This window comes from Geotrypetes seraphini, chromosome 14, assembly GCF_902459505.1.
Source record: "Geotrypetes seraphini chromosome 14, aGeoSer1.1, whole genome shotgun sequence".
NCBI classification, from domain to species: domain Eukaryota; kingdom Metazoa; phylum Chordata; class Amphibia; order Gymnophiona; family Dermophiidae; genus Geotrypetes; species Geotrypetes seraphini.
Genome location: NC_047097.1, coordinates 75243789 through 75267950, shown reverse-complemented (window position 1 = coordinate 75267950; position 24162 = coordinate 75243789). Strand labels below are relative to the sequence as shown.

Sequence of the window (24162 nt, the reverse complement as noted above, 5' to 3'; positions counted from 1 at the left end):
TTGAGATTAGAGATGCTTCAATGAGGGGGCAGAAAATGCTGTGAATGGCACAGGAATATGAGGGTGTATGTGCTTATATGTTGGGGAGCTGTGGGACCATATTGAAGGGCTGGGATAGAGGAGAAAGATGACATACAGCATCTACAGAACTTTAATAGATAAACTCAAGGACCTGTTGCTCTTCATTTGATACTTCTTCCCTTTAGAGAGAGAAGTTGAAAATATTTCTGAATACAAAGGAAAAGGAAGAGGAGGAAAGCATGATGCTTATTGAAGCACTGAAGGCAAAGCTGAGATTCTACGAGGTAATAGGATTTAAAAGATGTATGAATCACAAGGGAAATTAAATCAGGTAAATAAGGAATTGTTTCCTGTTTCAAATGGGAAGGTTGTTAAATGGAAGAAAGGCCCAGATCCTGCTTTTTCTGTGGCTCTGCCTTGTCTTAAGCAGGTCACTTAGCTCCTGTTTTGGGTTTCCACTCAGATTATATCTCTTTGGGAAAGGGACTTTTCATATCCCCAAACTGCCTCAAAAGAGGAGTTGCTGATTTCAAAACAGTTTCAGTGACTGTCCAGTTAACTGGGAACCTTGGATAGACTTTGAGAAAATGGTTCCATAACAAATTCTTATCTACCTCTTCCTGGAAACACAAACCTGATTTTGTCCCAACTTTTTGTGTCCTAACTTAAATCACTTAGCATGCCCCTTTGGGTACGATTTTAAGCACAAGCTGAAACTTTGGTGGAGTGGCGGCCTAGTAGTTAAAACAGCTATCTCAGCACCCTGAGGTTAGGAGTTGAATTCCCATTGCCGCTCCTTGTGACCCTGGGCAAGCCACTTAGGTACATATTTTGTACCTGGGGCAATGAAGTGCCATCCCCTTTGGCTGTTCAGAAAATCCCTGGGTAGCCATGTCTAACCTGGTACATGCCATGTCTTTATGGGCTTTGTATGCTTTGTTTCACAATTTCCATGAGTAGTAGATTGTTTTCACCCTAGATGCATAATTTTATACTTTCTAGCATTATAACTTTAACTGATATACTGTAGTTTTCCACAATTTTTTTTATTCTCTATTTTTATCTTCTATTGTAGGGCAGTATTATGGCACATGGAGGTCTAAGCAGTAATGGTAAGTCACGTATACAGCAAAGCATTATTATTATTATTTTACCATATTGTTCAGTATAAAGTATAGTGAAATTTCCTAGTAACAACTTTGGCTTATAAAGTCATCTTGGAATATGGTTCTGTTTCTTATTTGCACTAAAACTTGGAAGAATTTCCTCCAAAGGTGAGACAGGGCAGTAGAGAGGCAGAATCGGTATAAACACAAGGCAGCAAGTATAAGCCAGTAGCTGTTTGTTAAAAAAAATCTGTACTGATTAGAAACAACCTTATTAAAAGTGGAAAGATGAAGTCTAAAGCACTTTTATACACAATATGTTTTGGTACATAGTACCTACTTCAGGGACACATTTTAAAGTGAAAAGTGGACAAACCTTCTACCTAAAAATAAAAGGGGTGTAAATCTTCTTGTACTTAGAAACGATTAAGTCAAAGAAACACACACAGATACCAAAAATAAAACTCCCCTCCCCCCCAAAAAAACCCCCCATGTACTGTAGCACAGATTTTACCTAGGCAGTCACCTAAAGCAGTGCTCTTCAACCTTTTGACACCTATGGACCAGTGGAAATAGGTCCAAGACCCTGGACACAAGGTCTAAATTTTTGAAGGAATACCTAGAGACTATGCACCATTTTTTCACACATAATGGTTAACCACAAAATTGAACTATACAAAGCACACTGTATGCTTCTCAATATTCATTCCTACCAGAATGCAGATAACCCCATGCAAACACAGGACCAAAAACTAAAAGCACTAATATGTATAAACAAACCCTAAGAGATGCAAGACTCTGCATGCAGTACAACCCCAGAGGAAAATAAATAAATGCATTTCTTCCTGAACAGACAGCAGATGTAAATTGGTCACTAAATTAAAAAATAAAATCATTCCCCCTACCATTGTTGTCTCCCTCCCTCCATGCTATGCCTTGCCTTATCCCAGGACAAGCAGGCAGCATATTCTCTACATGTGGGTGACGTCATCCACGGAGTCCCGTTGCGGACAGCTTTTCAAGCAAACCTGATTGAAGATCTCAAGCTTGCTAGTGCTGCACCACGCATGCGTGTGCCTTCCCGCTCCACTAGAGGGCGCATCGCCTCCTCGTGGTCTTCAGTTCTTAGTTTTCTGCGGAGTCAGAAAGCCCTGTCTCTCTTCTCTGCGTTTTTCTAAGTGCCTTTCTAGCACCGCGACTTCTTTGTTTTAGTTCGGGAGTTGCTGTGCGGTTAATTCTTGGGTTTTCTACTACTCGTGTGTTTTTTTTCTTTTCGACTCGGTGACTGGGGGCTCCCAGTTTGCCTTGGCCGCTTGGCCTTGCGTGGCTGTGGCCGTTTCTTCATTATCCCAGGACAAGCAGGCAGGTATTCTCACTAATGGGTGACGTGATCCAACGGAGCCCCGATGCGGACTCCTCACAAGCATTTTTGCTTGAAGAAACTCGAAGTTTCGAGTCGCCCGCACCGCACATGCGCGAGTGCCTTCCCGCCCAGACCAGGGCGCGTCTCCTCAGTTCTTACTTTTCTGCGGAGCCGAGAAGTCCGTCTTCGACTCTCTGCGTGAAGATTTTTCACTAGTGCCTTCTAAAGTCCGCGGTTTTGAGTTATTTTTCTCTTAATCGCTGATTTTCGTCGTTCTTTATTGTTTTTTTTAAAAAAAATTTCTTCCATCCGTTCGACTGGGTAGACCATGTGGCTGCAGCCCCGCGGCTTCGATCTTGCAGCGGAGCTTTTCTGGCCTTCGCGGTAGCCATGCGTCGTCTGGCGTGGCTCCGCATTGTTGATATGGACCCCAACCTGCAGGACCGGTTGGCCAATCTCCCATGCTTGGGAAACGAGTTGTTCGATGATTCCATCGAGGCTGCCACAAAATGCCTCTCCGAGCATGAACGTGTTCCCCTGGACTCTGGCATCTCAGGGGCGGCAGGATTGGGATCCCGCTTCCCAGCACATTGCGGTGACTCCCTCCTTGAAACGCTCGCTCCGTTGGTGGGCCAGCTCTTCCAGTCTGTCCAGAGGTTTGCTCTTTCTCGTGCCCCCGCCTCAGAAGGTACTGACGACGGACTTCTCGGCTTACGCCTGGGGAGCGCACCTCGACGGCCTTCGGACACAGGGTCTTTGGTCGAGTGCGGACCGTCGCTGCCACATCAACCTTCTGAAGCTCCGGGCCATTTACAATGCCATGGTGGCTTTTCGTCATTTGCTTCAGGATCGGGTGGTCCTGGTGCGCACAGACAACCAGGTGGCAATGTATTATGTGAACAAGCAGGGGGGTACGGGTTCCCTCTCTCTCGGCAGGGAAGCCCTTCGTCTTTGGCAGTGGGCGTTGCGCCACAACATCTTTCTTCGTGCAGTGTATATCCAGGGCGTGCAAAATTGCCTGGTGGACAAGTTGAGTCGCCTTGTTCAGCCGCACGAATGGTCACTCCATTCTCGCACTCTGCGTCAGGAGTTTGTTCGGTGGGGAACTCCGCCGATAGATCTGTTCGCTTCACCCCTCAATCACAAGTTGCCTCGATTCTGCTCGAGGATGTACTCCCCGGATCGTCTTGAGACGGATGCTTTCCTTCTCGATTGGACAGACAGGTTCCTCTATGCGTTTCCTCCCTTTCCTCTGATTCTAAGGACGCTGGTACACCTCAAGTTGGTACGCGCCACCATGATTTTGATTGCTCCTCAGTGGCCTCGGCAGCCGTGGTTCTCCCTTCTTCTTCAACTCAGTGTCAGGGAGCCTCTGCTTCTGCCTGTCTTTCCTCAGAGTCGGGGTTCGCTGCTGCATCCCAATCTGTAAGCTCTGCACTTGACGGCTTGGTTCCTTTCCACCTGACGCCTTCCCTTGAGTTGTCTCGGTCGGTACGAGATGTCCTGGATGGCTCTCAGAAGGCCATCTAGGCAGTGTTATTCTCAGAAGTGGTCTAGATTCGTCGCGTGGTGTGTTTCCCGACGCGTTGAGCCTTTGTCTGCCTCCTTGTCCTCGGTACTGGATTACTTACTGCATTTGTCTCAATCTGGCCTCAAAACAACTTCTATTAGAGTCCATTTCTGTGCGATTGCTGCCTTTCATCGGCAGCTCAATGGGAAATCTCTTTTGGTCCATCCGCTGGTTTCTCGCTTCATGGGGGGTCTCTTGAATGTCAATCCTCCTCTCAAGCCTCCCACTGTGGTTTGGGATCTTAATGTGGTTCTCGCTCAATTGATGAAACCTCCCTTTGAACCCATTGCTAAGGCTCATCTGAAGTACCTTACTTGGAAGGTGATGTTCCTCATTGCTCTCACATCTGCTCGCAGGGTCAGTGAGTTGCAGGCTCTGGTTGTAGAACTGCCTTTTACTGTCTTTCATCATGACACCCTAAGTTCTTGCCTAAAGTGGTTTCGGATTTCCACCTTAATCAGTCCATTGTCCTTCCGGTGTTTTTTCCTAAGCCCTATTCGCATCCTGGAGAGGTGGCGCTTCATACACTTGACTGTAAGCGAGCATTGGCTTTTTATCTTCAACGGATCCAGTCTCTTCGGAAGGCACTTCAACTTTTCTTGTCTTTTGATCCTAATCGGTTGGGATGTCCTGTTTCCAAGCGAACCTTGTCCAATTGGTTAGCTGCTTGTATTTCCTTCTACGCTCAGGCTGGTCTTTCGCTGCACGGTCGAGTTACGGGACATAAAGTCCGAGCGATGGCGGCATCTGTCGCTTTCCTCAGGTCTACGCCAATTGAAATCTGCAAGGCCGCCACTTGGTCTTCGGTTCATACCTTCACCTCTCACTATTGTCTGGATGTTTTTTCCAGACGTGACAGCCAATTTGGTCAGTCGATTTTGCGTAATCTGTTTTCATAAATTGCCAACTTTCCCTCCATCCCTTTTTTGGTTAGCTTGGAGATCACCCACATGTAGAGAATATGCTGCCTGCTTGTCCTGGGATAAAGCACAGTTACTTACCGTAACAGGTGTTATCCAGGGACAGCAGGTAGATATTCTCGCAACCCTCTCACCTCCCCAGGTTGGCTTCTTTGCTAGCTATCTGAACTGAAGACCACGAGGAGGGGATGCGCCCTCTAGGCACACGCATGCATGGTGCAGCACTAGCAAGCTTGAGATCTTCAATCAAGTTTGCTTGAAAAGCTGTCCGCGACGGGGCTCCGTGGATGACGTCACTCACATGTAGAGAATATCTGCCTGCTATCCCTGGATAACACCTGTTACGATAAGTAACTGTGCTTTCTGGCCTGCTCCCCGGTGTTATCTCCAGGCCGGCTCCCTCTTCCTCAGTGCTGCAGTGCACAAAGCTGTGGGCAGCAGCTCCTCGCGCGTCCCACGCCTTATCTGGAAGCCTTCCCTCTGATGTTGCGACATCAGAGAGAAGGCTTCTGGTTCAGGCGCAGAATGCGCGTAGGAGCCTCTGCTCACAGCTTTGTGCACTGCAACACTGGGGAAGAGGGAGCCGGCCTAAAGATAACGCCGTATGAATCATACTGTGGACCAGCAGCTGAAGAGCACTGTCTGGAGCCTGATGAACGTGCCGGCCCTGTGGACTGGCAAGAAATTTCTGCGGACCGGTGGTTGAAGAACACTGACCTAAAGCACCTCTAGGGTATCCAGCCTCTGACTTCAAACTACAAGAGAGCATGAAATCATCAGAACTCTTCTCGGCTAAAAAGACCAAGTAGTCTGTGTCTCAAATAAAGTAGATTTGCTGCTGTAAAAGGGGAAAAGTTTACATTTTGGCAGCTGTAAAATTTCTAATCCAAAGCGAACTCAGATACCAAATAGGCTGCTAAATCTGTTAAAAGCAGCATGACTTCTTATAAAATAAAATGGTAACGCAAAGATGTTTTAAAACCACTGTTCGTGCATAATGTTCTCCAAAGTGAGTTTCATCATCCACAGAACCCGGTATGGACACTGACAATTGCACTGTTGCCCATAGCATGTGCGTGCTGGTGCTTTCCTGCCTGACATTGGCTCGCAGAACCTTCAGAAGCTGTCTTTGGTTTCTCCTCAGCACCATCAAACTTGGATCTCTTTATTTTGTGACTTCCCAGTTTTATTTTATTGGAGTTTTCTTCATAATTTTTTATTTTTTTGTTATTTGCTCTGCCCTGTTGAGTGACATGACTATATTTATAAGTTTCTATTTAGAGGCAGCACCTAGCAGCATGCAACCTAAGGCACAAGCCAAAGGAACAGTGACTTTCTGGGGATTCTGTATATTTTTTCAGTTGTGGTGGTGTCATTTATTTATTTTATTTCTTTTCTATTTCATTCTCCCCCAACAAGCTCTGAATGGGTTACAGGTTAATATATACACAGAAAGCCACATTTAATAACTCGGAGTAGAATTTGAAAGGGTCAACTCAAATTGGGATTGGTTTTGCTATATATAGATAGAAAGGGGCAGTCATCAGATTTTATTTTCTGCTCATTGGCATCACATTTTTTTTTCCAGTTGTATACGTCCCTGGTGAGGCCCCATTTGGAATACACGACCTATTTCTATTGGAGCACTGGTCTAGGACCTGGCAACTGAGTTTCAATGCCAAAAAAATGCAAAGTCATGCACCTTGGCAGCCAAAATCCATGCAAGACTTACACCCTTAATGGCGAGATCCTAGCAAGGACTGTAGCAGAATGGGACTTAGGGGTAATCATCAGTGAAGACATGAAGACTGCCAATCAAGTGGAGCAGGCTTCATCTAAGGCTAGACAGATCATAGGGTGTATACGTAGGAGTTTCGTCAGCCGTAAGCCTGAAGTCATTATGCCATTATATAGATCCATGGTGAGACCCCATCTGGAATACTGTGTACAATTCTGGAGGCCTCATTACCGCAAGGATGTGCTGAGACTTGAGTCAGTCCAGCGAATGGCCACCCGGATGGTCTCGGGACTCAAGGATCTCTCGTACGAGGAACGGCTGGATAAATTGCGGCTATACTCACTCGAACGCAGAGAGAGGGGAGACATGATCGAGACGTTCAAATATCTCACGGGGCGTATCGAGGTAGAAGAAGATATCGTCCTTCTCAAAGGTCCAACGACAACAAGAGGACATCCATGGAAAATCAGGGGCGGGAAATTGCAGGAAATACTTTTTCACTGAAAGAGTGGTTGATCGCTGGAATAATCTTCCACTTCAGGTGATCGAGGCAAGCAGCGTGCCTGATTTTAAGAAGAAATGGGATCGTCATGTGGGATCTCTTCACAGAGTTAAGTAGGGGAGGGTCATTAGGGTGGGCAGACTAGATGGGCCGTGGCTCTTATTTGCCGTCTATTTCTATGTTTCTATGTTACCGTGTGCAATTTTGGAGACCGCAACTCCAAAAAGATATAAATAGGATGGACTTGGTCTAGAGGGCTGCCACAAAACTAGTTCAATCCATACATTTACTTCTCACTACTGCTCCAGAAAAGACAGTTGGTTTGAGCAAGCAGTTCTGCAGCATCTATTCTCTCCTTAAAGCCAATTTTATCCCAGGACAAGCAGGCAGCATATTCTCAACAGTGGGTGACGTCGCTGATGGAGCCCCGCAGCGGACAGTCTCGAAAGCAGAAGATCTTTGTAAGAGCTTCCGAGTGCTGCACTGCGCATGCGCGAGTGCCTACCGCCCGAGTTAGGGCGCATGTCTCCTGTGAGGAACCTCAGTTCAATGTTTTCCGCAGAGCTGAGAAGTTCTCTTCTTTTCAGCTTTGCAGCTTTCGTTGCCTTCTCTTACCGCGGCTTTTTGTTATTAAGTCACTGTACTTGCGTTTCCATTCGTTCTTTCAAAAAAAAAAAAAAAAAGTTTATTCGTTTTTTTGTTTTTTCTTTCAGCAGCCTTTTGGCCTAGGCCTGGCCGCTCACCTCGTTCGGTACGTCGGACTTTGTTTTTTCTATGTCCCGGCCTCTTACCAGGTTCAAAAAGTGTAGCCAGAGCAACAAGACCATTTCAATCACCAATCCCCCATAGTCGGTGTATTGTTTGTTTGGGTCCTGAACATTGCCCCGACGCTTGCTTGCGCTGTGCTACCCTTCAACCACGGGCCTTTTGTCGGCGCTGTGCCAAGTTTCTCCAACTTTTTGGCACTATGGACCAACCGCCTGAGAAGGTCTCGACCTCGGCTTCGGGGACGGCCTTGACATCTAAGTCCTTGACCTCAACGCCAGCTTCTGCCTCCTGGCTGCTCCTCTGAAGTCGTCCTCGATGGGTAAGTCTCCTGTCTCTCCTTCAGGTACCATTCCTAAGAAGCCTCCAGAGTCTCAGGCATCCCAGGCCGTATCCACGGTCCTGCCAGCGTCTTCGAGACCTCTAGCTAAGCGTGCCTCCAAACATCGGGAATACTCATCCTCGAGATCGCCCTCCTTGGAGCTCACTGCTGCACCTTCGAGACCTGATCCCTTTGTCTCGGTGCCTCTGTTTGAGGACATGTTAAAAGCCATTCTGACCACTCAGATTTTCTCGGTCGTGGCTTAACTCCTTCCGTCCTCGACCCTGCTTCCTTCGAGCCAGCCTGAACAGCAGTCCTGGACTCCTGTCGAAGCACCTTGAGGCAAGCCTCGGAAGCCTCGCCAATTCTCATCCAGTGACTCTTCACCTACTCCTCTGACACTGTCTCCTCCACCTCGACCGAAGCATCGCTTGAAGCATTCGAGGCATCTTGCTTCCAAGCTTCCTCAGGAGATATCTCTGCCACAGAAACCTTTGCCTTCTCTGGATACTGAGACTTCTATGCCTCGTTTATCGAAGGCTACTGAGACTTCTTCCAAATCTAAACATAAGTCTCGCAAAGCTATTACACTGGCTGCTTCTCCTCAAAGGCCATTGAGGTCGAGAACTCCTCCATCAAGACCACCTCCAAGGGAATGCTAAAGGAGCTTAAAATAGAAATCAGAGAACTATTACAATCCCTAGCTAACTTGTCAATTAAAACCGGGCAAATACCAGACGACTGGAGGATAGCGAATGTCATCCCAATCTTCAAAAAGGGATCGAGAGGAGAACCGGGCAACTATAGACCTGTGAGTCTTACGTCGGTTCCTGGGAAGATGTTTGAAGCACTAATAAAGGATAGCATAGAGCAACACCTGGAAAATCACGACCTGATGAGAGCTAGCCAAAACTGCTTTAGGAAAGGGAAGTCATGTTTGACTAATTTACTTCAATTTTTTGAGGAAGTGAACAAACAAATTGATAGCAGTGAACCGGTGGATATAATATACTTGGACTTCCAGAAAGCGTTCAACAAGGTTCCCCACGTAAGGCTTCTGAAGAAACTACAAAGCCATGGAATAGAAGGAGATATACTAAGATGGATAGGCAAATGGTTAGAAAACAGATTGCAGAGGGTGGGCATAAATGGGAAGTTCTCGGACTGGGAAGAGGTAACGAGCGGTGTACCCCAGGGATTGGTTCTAGGGCCCATCTTGTTCAATATCTTCATAAACGACCTAGAAGATGAAACAACAAGTAATTTAATCAAGTTTGCGGACGACACAAAACTATGTTGGGTAGTTGGGACACAAAAGGACAGAGAAGAACTTCAGAGAGATCTGAACCAGTTAGAGAAATGGGCAGAAAAGTGGCAGATGAAGTTTAACATAGAAAAATGCAAAGTGATGCACCTGGGTAAAAAAAACAAGGAACATGAATATAAAATGTTAGGTGTGACACTGGGCAAGACCGAACAAGAAAGGGACCTGGGGGTACTGATAGACAGGACCCTGAAGCCGTCGGCTCAATGCGCAGTGGCAGCAAAGAAAGCAAATAGGATGTTGGGCATGATAAAGAAGGGAATCACAAGTAGATCGGCGGACATCATAATGCCGCTTTACAGAGCAATGGTCAGACCACACTTGGAGCACAGCTGATGGGTTTGTACAGGGGAATTTGATCACCAGAAGCCTTTTTCCTCATTTGAAAGGAATTATAGAATGCAGCCTTTTAACTTTTTCATCTATATTGTTCCTGGGTTACAAAGGAGCTGCTAATTACTAGTCCTTAATGCAGTTTCTGGGAAAAAAGGATTTCAATATGTGGAACACACAGACTTGCATGTAGCTACATAAGAAGAACAGCCATGCTGATTCATATCGAGGTCCATCAAACCTAGCATCTTGTCTCAGATGGTCATTCTGGATCACATGTCTGTCAGATCCCAAAACGTAGACCTGCTCCCCATGATTCATATCGAGAAAAAAAAAAAAAAGCTCCACCCCAGTCTACTTAGTCTACTTTTATTTATAGATACTTCCTCTATGAACTTGTTCAGAGTTGAGGCAGGCTGCAGCACCCCCAACACCCCCTCAGCAACGGGAGAGATGCCCACTCTCTCCCGCCACAAACCCCATACCCCTGTGCCTTCCAACACCCGCCATATCCCTAATCTGTCTGTCCAGTACGCCCGCCTCTTCAAAATGGTGGGCCTTCCCCTCCCCAGTGCATCCAGGGAGGGGCCTGAGGTTCTGATGAATGACTTGGCGATGTTTAAGAATCTAATAGAGTATTCGTTTTAATATTGGAAGAGCCCATTTGCATTGCCATGTCGGAGACTGCTAGAAAGCTCACTAAAGACTGCGATAAGCCATTTTGATAATCTGCCGCTAAAATGCATGCAGGTTAAATCGACTGGAACCAGTTTAGCGACCGCATTAAAGGCAACCTTAAGTTTTGAGAATCTGGCCCAGAGAGTTGCTTTGAGGAGGGGAAGAGAAGAACTATGGCTTGAGCAGATATGTAATGTAAAGAATGTCTTTGGAAATGGTATACTTCATAGAATATACTTTGCATGCTTAAGAGGGAATAGTCTGCTTGTGTGTCACACTATGCAAAATACAGTATAACAATCCACCTACAATAACAAAAATGTAACACCATGAGAAGGGGGGAGGGATTACAAAGTTTTATTTCAAAAAATCATACTCGTAAAAACATTTTTGACATGTGCAGTTTAATGTGGGAAGGATATCAGACTGTCTTAAACAAACCATTGAATCTCTTATAATGCCCTGTTATTTCAGAACCTGATCTAATTCTATAACTTGTAATCGCTTATGCTTCCCCCTCGCTCAAAAATTTTAATATATCTATGTCCACAAAACCAAAATTTAAATAATGTATTTCAGTCCACCAAGTGGCATTTACTTATCTGTCTCATCCAGACTCCAGCGCTGATCAGAATCTATTTCTCCCGACCATTCTACATAATAAGCAAAGAGCATTTTGATCAGCCCGACCTGACTCGGAGGATTCTCCACTAAAGCACTAACTCTCCTCAATACCAACAAAATGGCTACCAGGTTTGGTCTTGACAGTCTGATATCCTTCCCCATGAAGATCATGATGTAGTTAATGTGTCGCATTAAACTGTGAAGGAAGGAGTAGCCTAGTGGTTAGAGCTGCAGCCTCAGCACCCTGAGGTTATAGATTCAAATCCTGCACGGCTCTTTGTGATTATGGGCAAGTTATTCAATCCTCCATTTCCCCAGGTACATTAGATTGTGAGTCCATCAGAACAGATAAGGACAATGCTTCAGTACCTGATATCCTTGATAGGCAGTATATACCGTATTTTTCGCTCCATAAGACACACTTTATTTCCATCCCAAAGTGGGTGGAAATCTCGGTGCGTCTTATGAAGCGAAGGTTCAATATTTTAATCCCCTGTAAACCAGCTTTTTAAACATCACCTGCCGCTCCCCCCGTACAAATGCAAAACGCCCCCCCTGCGGCCGCACCACCTTTAAACACTGCCTCTCTGCCCCCCGTACAATTGCAACCCCCCTGTGCTGCAGCCGCACTAACATTTTAAAACAAATCCCCACGCTGTACCTTTTTCTAGCCTGGTGGTCCAGCGTATATTCCGCCCTCGACTGCTCTGTATCATTTCCTGGCAGCGGGTGCACGAGTCAGGAGTGCATTGGTCAGGCCCAAGCTTTACACGCTCCCGCGTGGGCCCGTGCCACTTTCTGAATGGCTTGCGGCAGTTCTCGCGGGACTCGTGAGAACTGCTGGCAGCCATTCAGAAAGCAGCAGTGGCCCAAGTGTGAGCGTGTAAAGCTTGGGCCTGACCGCCATGCTCCTGACTCGTGTGCCTGCTCCCGCGAAATGATACAGAGCCATCGAGGGAGGGCGGGAAGAATTTTTAAAAAGTACCTTTTTTCTTTTTTTTTTAAGGTACAGGGGGGCTATGATTAAAGGTACAAGGGGGACTATGATTAAAGGTACAAGGGGGACTATGATTAAAGGTACAAGGGGGACTATGATTAAAGGTACAAGGGGGACTATGATTAAAGGTACAAGGGGGACTATGATTAATGGTACAAGGGGAGGATATGATTAAAAAGGTACAAGGGGGGCTATGAGTAAAGGTACAAAGGGGAAATATGATTAAAGGTATGGGGGATGATTAAAAAAGGTACTGGGGGTACATAGCTGATGATTTAAGGTACTGGGGGGGGGCACGTGAGGGGTTATGGGCCTTGCCTGCCTGTCACTAGGCCTGCCTGCCCTGTCCCAGCCCACCCTATGCCCTGTCCCAGCCTATCACTAGACCACCAGAGTGGGAGGGGGCAGGATACAGAGCCTGGCAGGGAGAATTTGGTTCAGAATGGTTGTTTTTTATTTTTTTTCTTGTTTTCCTCTAAATCTAAGGTGCGTCTTATGGTCAGGTCTTATGGAGCGAAAAATATGGTAAATACAAAAATAAACTGCACATTTTAAAAACGTTCTTTTGAGTATAATTTATGAAATAAGGCTTTTCAATTTCCCCCCCCCTTCCTCATGCATGCTACATTATAACATTTCCCATGTCTCAAATCATGTCAGTTTTGATGGTCCTTATTCAAGCTTGCTTTATAAATCCTAGTAGTGGCTAAATGTCATGTCTCATGTTGCAGGGAAGGAAGACATACTTGTGAAGCAGAGCCATGGGGTTGGCATGATTATACAGCAGGTAATTTGTATGTAGTGCATGCCATAAGCCATTTACTAGGAAAACTGTGTTCACAGATGAAAGGAGAGTAGGCTACTGATATTTTCATCAATATTTAATGATCTTAAAACAGTATTACAGTGAGTAGAATTCGCTAAGGTTGTCATTAGTCAATGTAGAACATTTTTGTTTAGGTTTGGGTCTAGAATGAATTGTACAGTGTTCCCTTGGTTGTTCATGGTCAGCGGTCCCGGTCATTCGCGGTATTTTCTGACAGCAAACCGCCAACAAGGAGAGTGGAGCGGGAGAGGCAGGAGAGAGCAGCCGGAGTGCTGCGAGTGCAGGAAATCACTCGCGGTACGCTCTGACAGCCTCTTCCTGCAATAAGTCAGGCCTTATCCAATCAGGAGCTGCTTTGACACGCAGGACTTAGTGTAGGAAGAGGCGGTCAGAGCGTACTGTGAGTGATTTCCTGCATTCGCGGCGCTCTGGCTGCTCTCCTGCCCTCTTCCACTGCCCTATTCAGGCTCCCCCATGAAAAACTGTATTCGCGGTTTTTCGAGATTCGCAGGGGTTCCTGGAACGGAACCCCCGCAAATATCAGGGGAGTACTGTATATGGTACTGGTGGGATGCTGCCCTGTGCTGGACTACTGAGGGAAATGTACCATCTGAGCAACTAACTTGTACCCAGAAAGTTTACTTAAGTGTATAGAAGGAAGGGAATGGGACTAGTAGGCCACCTTTTTATGGTTACATATTCAAAGCAGTTTACAAATATATCGGTACTTATTTTGTACCTGGGGCAATGGAGGATTAAGTGACTTACCCTGGGTCACAAGGAGCGGCACTGGCATTCGATCCCACAACCTCAGGGTGCTGAGGCAGCAGTTCTACAACTAGGCCACTCCTCACCGAAATGCAGCCGAGGGTCCATTATCAGCCACTTAATTAACATTTTGAATTTTTCCTGTTTAGTAGATGATGCCCTTCTAACCATCAGCAACTGCATAATTTTAATAGCATGTGGGTGGAAGAATGTTCACTTATTGGAACACAGGGTATCAATCTCACAGAGATTTTTACTAAGGAAGGATGTTCACAAGAGTGAGAATAGACCAAGACTGGGAGGGTGATGCGTAGGGCTAAGGTGGTGTAGGCCAATGCAGCTTGACGGACTGTGCTATCCCATGCATTACCTCGCAGTATAGGCTACCCTGCAATTGCCAGAGCATCCAGGGAGCATTGCTTCTCTTCTCCTATGGTAGTGCCCACTGTGTCCATTTACTGAGGTAATTTGGGAGATATTGAACCTAACAGGAATAGTTTTGCTGGACACATCTATTTGTGATGGAGGAATTCTGATCTTTTTGAAGCATTTTAAGTCTGTAAAGGAAAATATACATTAATGTTTTCTTCTTTTTTCTTCAGCACACACAAATGTCATTGTTGCCATCCCATCTCCAGCCTCGATCTATGTTGAGACCCCTGGAGTTGGCGGGACTTGGCCAGGCAATCCCTGGAGACATGGATATGCTGAGAAAGGAATTGGACACATTGCGCAGACACTATGAAGGGGCAAAGAATGAGGTGACCAAACTTCAGCAGGAGCTGGCCCAGAAGACAGCTAAGTGTGAGGCACTGACTGTAGAGTGTGAGCAAACCCAAGTAGCAGCAGACAAGCAGATCAGAGAGCTAGAGGATGCCCTCAAGGATGTCCAGAAACGTATGTTTGACTCGGAGGGAAAAGTGAAGCAGATGCAGAGTCAGTTCCTGGCACTGAAGGATCACCTGCGTCAAGAAGCACTGCCAGGGAGTGGTAGATTCATAGAGGAGCTGCACGAGCAGCTCTCTGACATGAAAACCAAGTATGAGGGGGCCTCATCTGAGGTAGGCCGACTACGCAATCAGCTGAGGCAGCAGGAACTTCTGGCAGAAGAGCTTCGCAGGGAGGAGGTGCGGCTTAGCCAAGAAAACCGCAGAATGCATGAGGAGAAGAGGACACATGAAAGTGAGAGAGAGCAAGCAACATACAGGTTCCAGGAGCTGCAAGGGCAGTTGAAGGATATGGCATCACAACTCACCCTGTGTGTCCCAGCTGATCGCTTTGGAAACATGAAGAGTTTGCTGACAAATGAAGTGAATGAAAAAGCCAAGCAAGTGTCAGCAGTAGAAAGGGAGTTGGCAGAGCAGCAACGGGAGGCCAAAGAGCTTAAAGACCAGATTTCCCAGTTGGCTGCACAGGTTCAGAGCTCTCAGGCTGAAGCAAAGGATGCACTAGCAACCAGTGAGCAGCTGCAAAAGAAGTTAGCCACTGCCGTACCACAATGGCAGCATTCTGAGCTGACAGAGGCCTATAAGGTAACCATTGCTGGACTGGAATCGCAACTGGCAGACTCTGTTTTGAAACAGAAAAACAGCCGGCTGGAAGCAGAGCAGCTCCTACAGAACATAGACCACCTGCAGACAACCTACATCCCAACAAAGAGACATGAGAAGGAAATTGCTACTCTGAAATGTAAACTGGCAGAGCTGCAGGGGCAGCTAGATGAGCTCATATGCAGTTACAGTGAAGCGCAAGCTAAGACCCAGGAGCTGAAGGTCATCAATGATGAGCTGAAGGTCTGTGTTCAGGAAGCAGCCCTCAGTGAGGATGGTGCCCGAGAGAGAGAAGAGGTAGTCAGGCAGCAATGTACACAGCTGACGGATGCATATGCAGTACTAGAACAGCAGCTTGCAAACTTGCACTGCAAGATCAGCACAGAATTCATCAATGTGCTTGAGCACAGGGAGAAAGTGGCAGTACTGGAGAGTGCTATGCAGTTGCTGACGGAGCAACTGGCTCAGGCACAAGCCATACATGAGTGTGATCAAGGGGAGCTTGTAACTTTGCGTGCTGCCACCAGAGCACAGAAGGAAGAGCTGGACACCATAAAGGAGCACATTCGCCTCAATTACGTCCCTATTGCCAGTGCTGAAGAACAAGAACAGTGCCTGCAAGCCACAGTGAGCAATCTCAGGCAGCAACTGTTGGAGCAGAAGGAAATCTGCAGGGTGAGTCAGAAGGCAATGAAGGAGGAGGAGTGGAAGAATGAGAAGCTGCAGACCGAACTGCGGCAGTTGCGAGAAGACCAGGTAGAGCAAGTGTCCAAGGAAGAGTTGAATGGCGTGAAGCAGAATCTGACAAGCACTATCGAGGATCTGCAAGAAAAATTGAGGTTGAAAGAAGTAAACTGTGATCAGGAGCTGAAAGCATCGAGGCAGCAAGAGCAGCAGGTGAGGGAGGCTCTGGAGAAAGAGACTGCTGCATCGAAGAGACACTTGAAGGACAAAATGAATGTTGTGCAAGCTAAAGACATGGAGATCTCTGAACTGCAGGCTGAGATTCAGAGCATCAAAGCAGCAATGGAGGAACAGCAGGGAAGGCAGGTTGCTGAAGCTGTAAGAGCTGAATTGGAAGCCCAGGCATTCATTAGAGAGCAGAGTTTCACTCTTCTTCAGGAGAAGTACCAGCATGCATGCGAAGAAGTGACCAAGGCTAAGAGAAAAGAACAAGAAGACATGGAAGCCAGAGAGACATTACAGATCAGGAGTACCTGCATTGAGCAGGAAATTGGGGAATTAACAGAGAGATATGACCACTCGCTTGCCACCATCAGTGACCTACAGAAAAGTATCCAGGACTCGGCCAGACAGCTAAAAATGAAGGATAACAAGGTAAGCCACAAGACCAACACAGGCAGATGTTGCATGTCACTAGCTACTCTTTCATTTCAACAACCTTTCCTTAATGAAAAGCCTGGGATGGCAAGAACCCCAAGTGGATGACAGAATCCCATGGAATATATGTTAGTAGTTTTCTAAGGTGTGTGTTTGCTTAGTTTTTTTTAGTTTCCTATTGTGGAGATCCACACATGTCTGGGCTTTCACACAATGAGCATGGTGGGAATCTGAAATGGAGATAGGGGAGGGAAGGGAATGGGGACTTGTATACCACCTTTTTGTAGCTTTGGCATTCAAAGCAGTGGGCATTGGAGGATTAAGTAACTTGACCAGGGTCACGAGGAGTAGCACTTGGATTTGATTTCATAATCTTGGGGGTGCAGAGGCAGCAACTCTACCAGTGAGCCACACCTTTCCCATAGATCTACAAAGAGTTCATGAGAGGTTTTTTATGATGGCAAAAATGTGCTTTGGATTACTACAGTTTTTTTGTTCCCTTCCACTTAAACTTGCCTTAGTTAACATTTTTTAATTGTTTGAAAGCTATTCATGTTTTTTTCACACAGTCCTAACCTTCATCAGTCAGGCTTGGGAACATTGTGCTGTTTGGTTTCAGTTTGCCTGTTCTCTTGATGTCCTAGAACAGGAGTAGGCAATTCTGGTCCTTGAGAACCGGAGCCAGGTCAAGTTTTCAGGATATCCACAATGAATATGTATGAGATGGATTTGCATGCACTGCCTCCTTGAGATGCAAATCTTTCTCATGCATATTTATTGTGGATATCCTGAAAACCTGACCAGGCTCCGGCTCTCGAGGACCGGAATTGCCTACCCCTGTCCTAGAAGAAAAAGAGCCCTGTTGGCTTCAGGAAGTGCTTGCAGTGGAGCAGGGCCAGATTGATCACTGTGTTCAGACTCAAAAAGCCAGGTCCTAGTTAAGTGTTAAATGACTATTAGATGGCTTCATGGTCAAGGGTAAAGGAAAGGATCCTTGTAGTTCAGCCAAGTCTGATAAATGTGCATTAGTGGCATGGACCTTGAAGGACCCAGGAGCCGGAATTAGAAAAGGTTCAAAGAAAAGTGACCAAAACTTGATAAAGGGAATGGAACTCCTCTTGTAAGAAGGTGGCTAAAGAGGTTAGGGATCTTCAGCTTGGAAGAGAGATGGCTAGGGGGGGGGGAGTACAAAGACCAGGGGATACTAGGTGAAGTTATATGGAAATACTTTTAAAACAAATAGTGGGAAATATTTTTTCACTCAAAGAATAGTTAAGCTCTGGAACTCGTTGCTTGAGGATATGGCAACAGTGGTTAGCATAGTTGGGTTTTTAAAAGGTTTGGATAAGTCCATAGCCTGCTATTGAGACAGACATGGGGGAGGCCCCTGCTTGTCCTGGAATTGGTAGCATGAAATGTTGCTGCTGTTTGGGTTTCTGTCAGGTGCTTGTGACTTGGATTGACCACTGTTGGAAACAGAATATTGGATTAGATTAGGGGTCCTCAAAGTCCCTCCTTGAGGGCCTAATCCAGTCGGGTTTTCAGGATTTCCCCAGTGAATATGCATGAGATCTATGTGCATGCACTGCTTTCAATGCATATTCATTGGGGAAATCCTGAAAACCTGACTGGATTCGGTCCTCAAGGAGGGACTTTGGGGACCCCTGGACTAGATGGACCATTCGCCTGACTCAGTATGGTTATTCTTATGTTCTTATCCAGACTGACCCTCGTCAAAGTCCCTATTTGAGGAAGGCAAAGAATTCCTGTGTTGAAGGTAAAAAGACATCAACTTTGAGTCCTCATCCAGAGCATGATGCTTGGAGCAGAGAGATCACTATACGACTTTGTAAGCACCCTAGCAGAGAGGATTGTTCATCCACACATGCCTACTTATGTGCTTAAGGTATCTAAGAATTGAGTTGGGCCATCAGTACTCAAATCCCCAGGAAGACATAACTCTTTCTACAGCTCATCTGGTATTAGAGGAGGAGTTGAGGAGGAAGATAGCTATTTGGATCAGATCCTTGGCAGATACTGGGTGCTATGATTAAGGCATTGAAGGAGCTGGGCATCAGTCCAAGGTCTATCTCGAGTACAACGTGCTGGGCAGCAGTAGAGGGAAACTGAGAAGTCGTCTGCCAGCCAGGCACAAACTCCTCTGACAACCTTGTACAGAATAGTCCTGGTGGTCAGATCTTTTGTTCTCCTTATCAAGATGGTTCCTAATTTCTGTTAAAAGATAAGGAAACGCAGAAGATGATGGACATTCCTCACTCCTAGAGTGGGGGTGGGAAAATTCTGCCACAGGACCTGTGATCATCCGAGTTCCTTATTGGCCGAGACATGTCTGGTTCCATTCCTCTGACAATTTTGACATTCCTTTTTCATCTTAACATCAAATTATTGGTCTGGATTGAAAGAATGATTATCATTTCATTTCATCTGTCTTGTATGTATTTATTTTATTTATATTTTAATTCCAACATAGCATTTTGGAACACATTTTCACTGTTGCAAATAACATAAACAGCATAAAAGCAACATAAATAGCATAAACAGAAACTTCTGCACCTTCCCCCTCCCCCTTTTTTTTTTTTTTTTACTTATAATGAACCTCCCCTTACTGCCTTCTGTGTTATTGAATGAATTTTCCCTAATACTTCTCCAGACTCCTAACCTGTCTGTCATCCTTCCAGCATTTGCCCACAAAGTTGCAAAAGAGCCTTTCCCTTCTACTTCGTCAGCTTAAGCCCTTGGTTTAGAACTAAGAACATAAGAGTTGCTATACTGAGATAGACTGAATGGCCATCAAACCCAGGCAAGATTCCAAGGAGAAAAACAGGTTTTATGCTGCTTATCCTAGGAACAAACAGTGAATTTCCCCAAGTCCATCTTAATTATGGACTTCTCTTTTAGGAAGTTATCCAAACCTTTTTTAAACCCTGCTAAGTGAGTTTTGGTATCTCTTCTAATTCTGTTGTATCTTTTGCGATATGGTGGCTGGAATTACACACAATACTCAAGGGGCAGTTTCACCACAGAATAATACAGAAGCATTATGATTTATGGTCAGTTTATTGTCCATTCCTTTCATAACAATTTAGTATTGGATGTTTTAACATGGGGAAAGAGATCATTATAGTTCAAATAGAAAGGAGCAAAATATTAGCATCAAGATATAGGAAGAAATTTCCAGGAAAACAAACTAGCAAAGGCTTAAATGGAGAAGCATTTTATCTAATTGGTAAGGAAAAAAATATTCCTTTGATATGGTATGTAATAAAAAAAGTGAAAAGAATAGTAAAATCTGAAGGTGAAATGGATATTTAACTACTTAATACTCATGTTAGAAGGAAATGGTGACATTTATAGCCCGTGCGTGTTCAGAAATGCCAGCTGTGGCTCTTTGTGTGGTCATTTCTAACAGCCTGTGCATTTTCAGTTGTATATGGCATTTGATTCTTATTGTAAACGTCTAAAGAAAGCATATTAAACTGAAACATGGTTGATCTCCGACACCGATATCATAATTCGCGACTGTCTCCCACCTTGGTTTAAAATCAAAACTCTACCCAGAATCTGGGGAAGAGGAGGAAGACTAGCATCATAGTAAGAGATCCATTCAAGTCCACCATCCTAGCCTTGAAATCCTCCACAGACCTCGAAATTCTTTCTTGCAAACTTCAATCTGACCAACTAGAAGATGACTTAATTCTTACCCTATTCTACATCCCTCCTAAGAAATAGTCCGCTGCTAAATACAGCTTTTCAGAATTCCTCCTCACCAACTCAATTACAGGTCCCTACAACCTATTGATCGGGGATCTGAACATTCACCTAGAACAGGTTGAGCAGAGTGACACAAAAGACCTACTATCCCCCATCTCCTCTCTTGACTTTTTCATACCGACTCCTGAAAAAACCAACCATAAAGGTCACCATCTAGATCTAGTAACCTTCTCCTCCAAAGAACAAGCCCATCCCAAGATCCTTTGGGAACTAGCTACCTGGACAGATTCCCTATGGTCAGACCACAAATTATGCAATTTCCACCTCAACTGACAAGCAAGACGTCACCTACCCAATCCAAAGACGACAAAAAGGCCTAAGAAGGTAATATCCACAAGAGGCTTAATTAACCCTGTGGAATTCTGCTCCCACTACGACATCTCTTCCAACCTGGACCCTGACTCCTTTATGGTTGACGCCTGGATTAACACAAGCACACAGATCCTAAACACAATGGCCCCCTATAAAACTAAGAACATGAGAAACAAAATGCTGGACGGCTGGTTTGATGCTGAACTTGGATCAGTAAAACAGGAACTTCGAAAACTGGAAAGACTATGGCTGAAATCCGACGACAGCAATGACAGAGCCAACTGGAGAACAAAACTAAAAGACTACAAACATCTGATAATCACCAAACGCACTAACTTTTACGCCCAAAAAATCGGTTCCCCTAACCCCGATATCAAAAACCTATTCAAAATAGTCAACCATCTCTATGATATTCAGTCCCTTACCCGCCCTTCCTCAGACTCCCCCCCACCGGCCAACGACCTGGCCGTCTTTTTCAATAACAAAATCTCCAATCTCAGATCTACCCTTCTTACAACCTCCACCAACCATCTGAACTATCTTGATGCTCAGTTCCATGATGACGAAACCAGGACTGATTTGTACTGGAGCAACTTCACCACCCCCTCCTGGCAACAATTCTGCAAACTTTACTCAAAATATGCCAATTCCCACTGCAAACTAGATTGCTGTCCACCAAATGTAATGAAAGTTGCCCCGATGACATTAAGGTCACCAGAATCACAGATGTCCACTACATTGGGGAATCCCTTTGGGTAAATTTGGCCAGAGGGAAGGACAAATGCCTGTATCTTGGCGTAATATACAGACCCCCAAGACAACAGGATGACCTAGATATGGAATTAATCGGAGATATAGAGAATATCACCTTGCGTGGGGACACAGTATTGTTAGGTGACTTCAACATGCCTGATGTGGATTGGGACACGCTTTCCTCTGCTTCCGGCAGCAGCAGGAGGCTATTAAACTCTATGAAGGGAGCAAGACTCAGGCAACTGGTGTTGGAACCAACAAGGGATCAGGCAATACTGGACCTGATACTTACCAATGGAGAAAGTGTCACAGAGGTCTCGGTGGGTGACACATTGGCCTCCAGTGACCACAACATGGTATGGTTCAATCTCAGGAAAGGTTTCACTAAATCTACCACACTGACCAAAGTCCTCAAATTCAAGGACACAAACTTCAAAGAAATGGGAGACTTCGTTCACCAGGCGCTACAAAGCCAAGCAGAAACCGATAACGTGAAAGAAATGTGGTTGACTTTGAAAGCCACCATACAAGAAGCAATAAACCGCTATGTTAAATCAGTAAGTAAACGGCGAAGGAACAATAAGCCACAGTGGTTCTCTGCGGAGATTTCGGACCTCATCAAGGAGAAGAAAAAAACATTCATCTCTTACAAACAATCAGGGAAACAGGACTCTAGGGAAGTCTATTTGGCCAAGTCAAAAGCCGTCAAAACAGCAGTTAGGGAGGCCAAATTCTGCATGGAGGAGTCTCTAGCGAAGAATATCCAGAAAGGAGATAAATCCTTCTTCAGGTATATCAATGACAGAAAAAAGAACTCAGGCGGGATAGTACGTCTTAGGAAACCAGACGGAGACTATGTAGAAGCGGACACGGAAAAAGCCCAACTGTTAAATGAATACTTCTGCTCAGTCTTCACCCGCTAGGCGCCAGGACTCGGCCCTCAGCTACAGACAAGGGTTGATGCAGATGACCCGTTTAGTAATTTCGAGTTTACACCCAGCGGTGTCTACTGCGAGCTGTCAAAGCTTAAGGTTAACAAGGCAATGGGGCCTGTCAACCTACACCTCAGGGTGCTCAGGGAGTTGTGTGATGTCTTGGCAGAACCGCTATCTGCACTCTTCAATCTCTCCCTTAGTATGGGTAACGTCCCGTTGGACTGGAAGACGACTAACGTCATTCCACTCCACAAGAAAGGCTCCAAGATGGAGACAGCAAACTACAGACCGGTGAGTCTCACATCAATAGTGTGCAAACTAATGGAAACTCTAATCAAACGCCAATTGGATACGATCCTGAACGAGGAGAATCTACGGGATCCCCATCAACATGGATTTACTAAGGGGAGATCCTGCCAATCCAACCTGATCAGCTTCTTTGACTAGGTGATGAGGAAGCTGGATGTTGGGGAGTCCCTGGACATCATATACCTGGACTTCAGTAAAGCATTCGATAGCATACCACACCGCAGGTTGCTGAGCAAAGATGAGTTCTATAGGATTGGGCGACACATTGACGAAATGGGTTGGGAACTGGCTTGGAGGTAGGCTTCAGAGGGTAGTGGTGAACGGCACCCCCTCCGAAATGACGGAGGTAATCAGTGGAGTGCCGCAGGGCTCGGTCTGGGCCCAATCCTATTCAACATATTTATAAGAGTCTTGGCAGAAGGGCTGCGAGGTAAAATAACATTATTCGCCGATGACACCAAACTAAGCAATGTAGTGGGCAAAAGCACAACAGACATAAATTCAATGTCCGACAACATGATGCACGACCTACTCCTACTGGAGCGCTGGTCTAGGTCCTGGCAACTCAGCTTCAATGCCAAAAAATGCAAAGTCATGCACCTGGGCAGCCAAAATCCATGCAAGACTTACACCCTTAATGGCGAGATCCTAACAAGAACTGAAGCAGAACGAGACTTAGGGGTGATCGTCATTGAGAACATGAAGACTGCCAATCAAGTGGAGCAAGCTTCATCCAAGGCAAGGCAAATCATAGGTTGCATACGCAGGAGTTTCGTCAGCCGTAAGCCTGAAGTCATTATGCCATTGTATAGATCCATTGTGAGGCCCCACCTGGAATACTGTGTCCAATTCTGGAGGCCGCATTACCGTAAGGATGTGCTGAGACTGGAGTCGGTCCAGAGAATGGCCACCCGGATGGTCTTGGGACTCAAGGATCTCCCGTACGAGGAACGGCTGGATAAGTTGCAGCTGTACTCACTCGAGGAATGCAGAGAGAGGGGGTGACATGATCGAGACATTCAAGTATCTCACGGGCCGCATCGAGGTGGAAGAAGATATCTTCTTTTTCAAGGGTCCCGCGGCAAGAAGGGGGCATCCGTGGAAAATCAGGGGCGGGAAACTGCACGGGGTCACCAGGAAATTATTTTTCACTGAAAGGGTGGTTGATCGCTGGAATAGTCTTCCACTTCAGGTTATTGAGGCCAGCAGCGTGCTTGATTTTAAGGCCAAATGGGATAGACACGTGGGATCTATTCACAGAGAAAGGTAGGGGAGGGTCATTGGGGTGGGCAGACTAGATGGGCCGTGGCCCT

At 45.8% G+C, this 24162-nt stretch overlaps 1 protein-coding gene across 6 annotated transcripts in view; it reads left to right on the top strand.

Annotated features, from left to right (window-relative positions):
- The window catches only part of UACA (uveal autoantigen with coiled-coil domains and ankyrin repeats), a 116615-nt gene that overhangs the window by 79183 nt on the left and 13270 nt on the right, over window positions 1–24162 (top strand). For 5 of the 6 annotated variants that reach the window (XM_033920285.1, XM_033920286.1, XM_033920287.1 and 2 more), the window contains 4 exons: window positions 207–305; window positions 1097–1133; window positions 12995–13050; window positions 14460–16745. In XM_033920285.1, the coding sequence (XP_033776176.1) occupies window positions 207–305; window positions 1097–1133; window positions 12995–13050; window positions 14460–16745 (2478 nt within the window). Of the gene's footprint in view, window positions 1–206; window positions 306–1096; window positions 1134–12994; window positions 13051–14459; window positions 16746–18470; window positions 18669–24162 lie in introns of those variants that run through there. The other variant, XM_033920284.1, reaches the window with a different exon arrangement.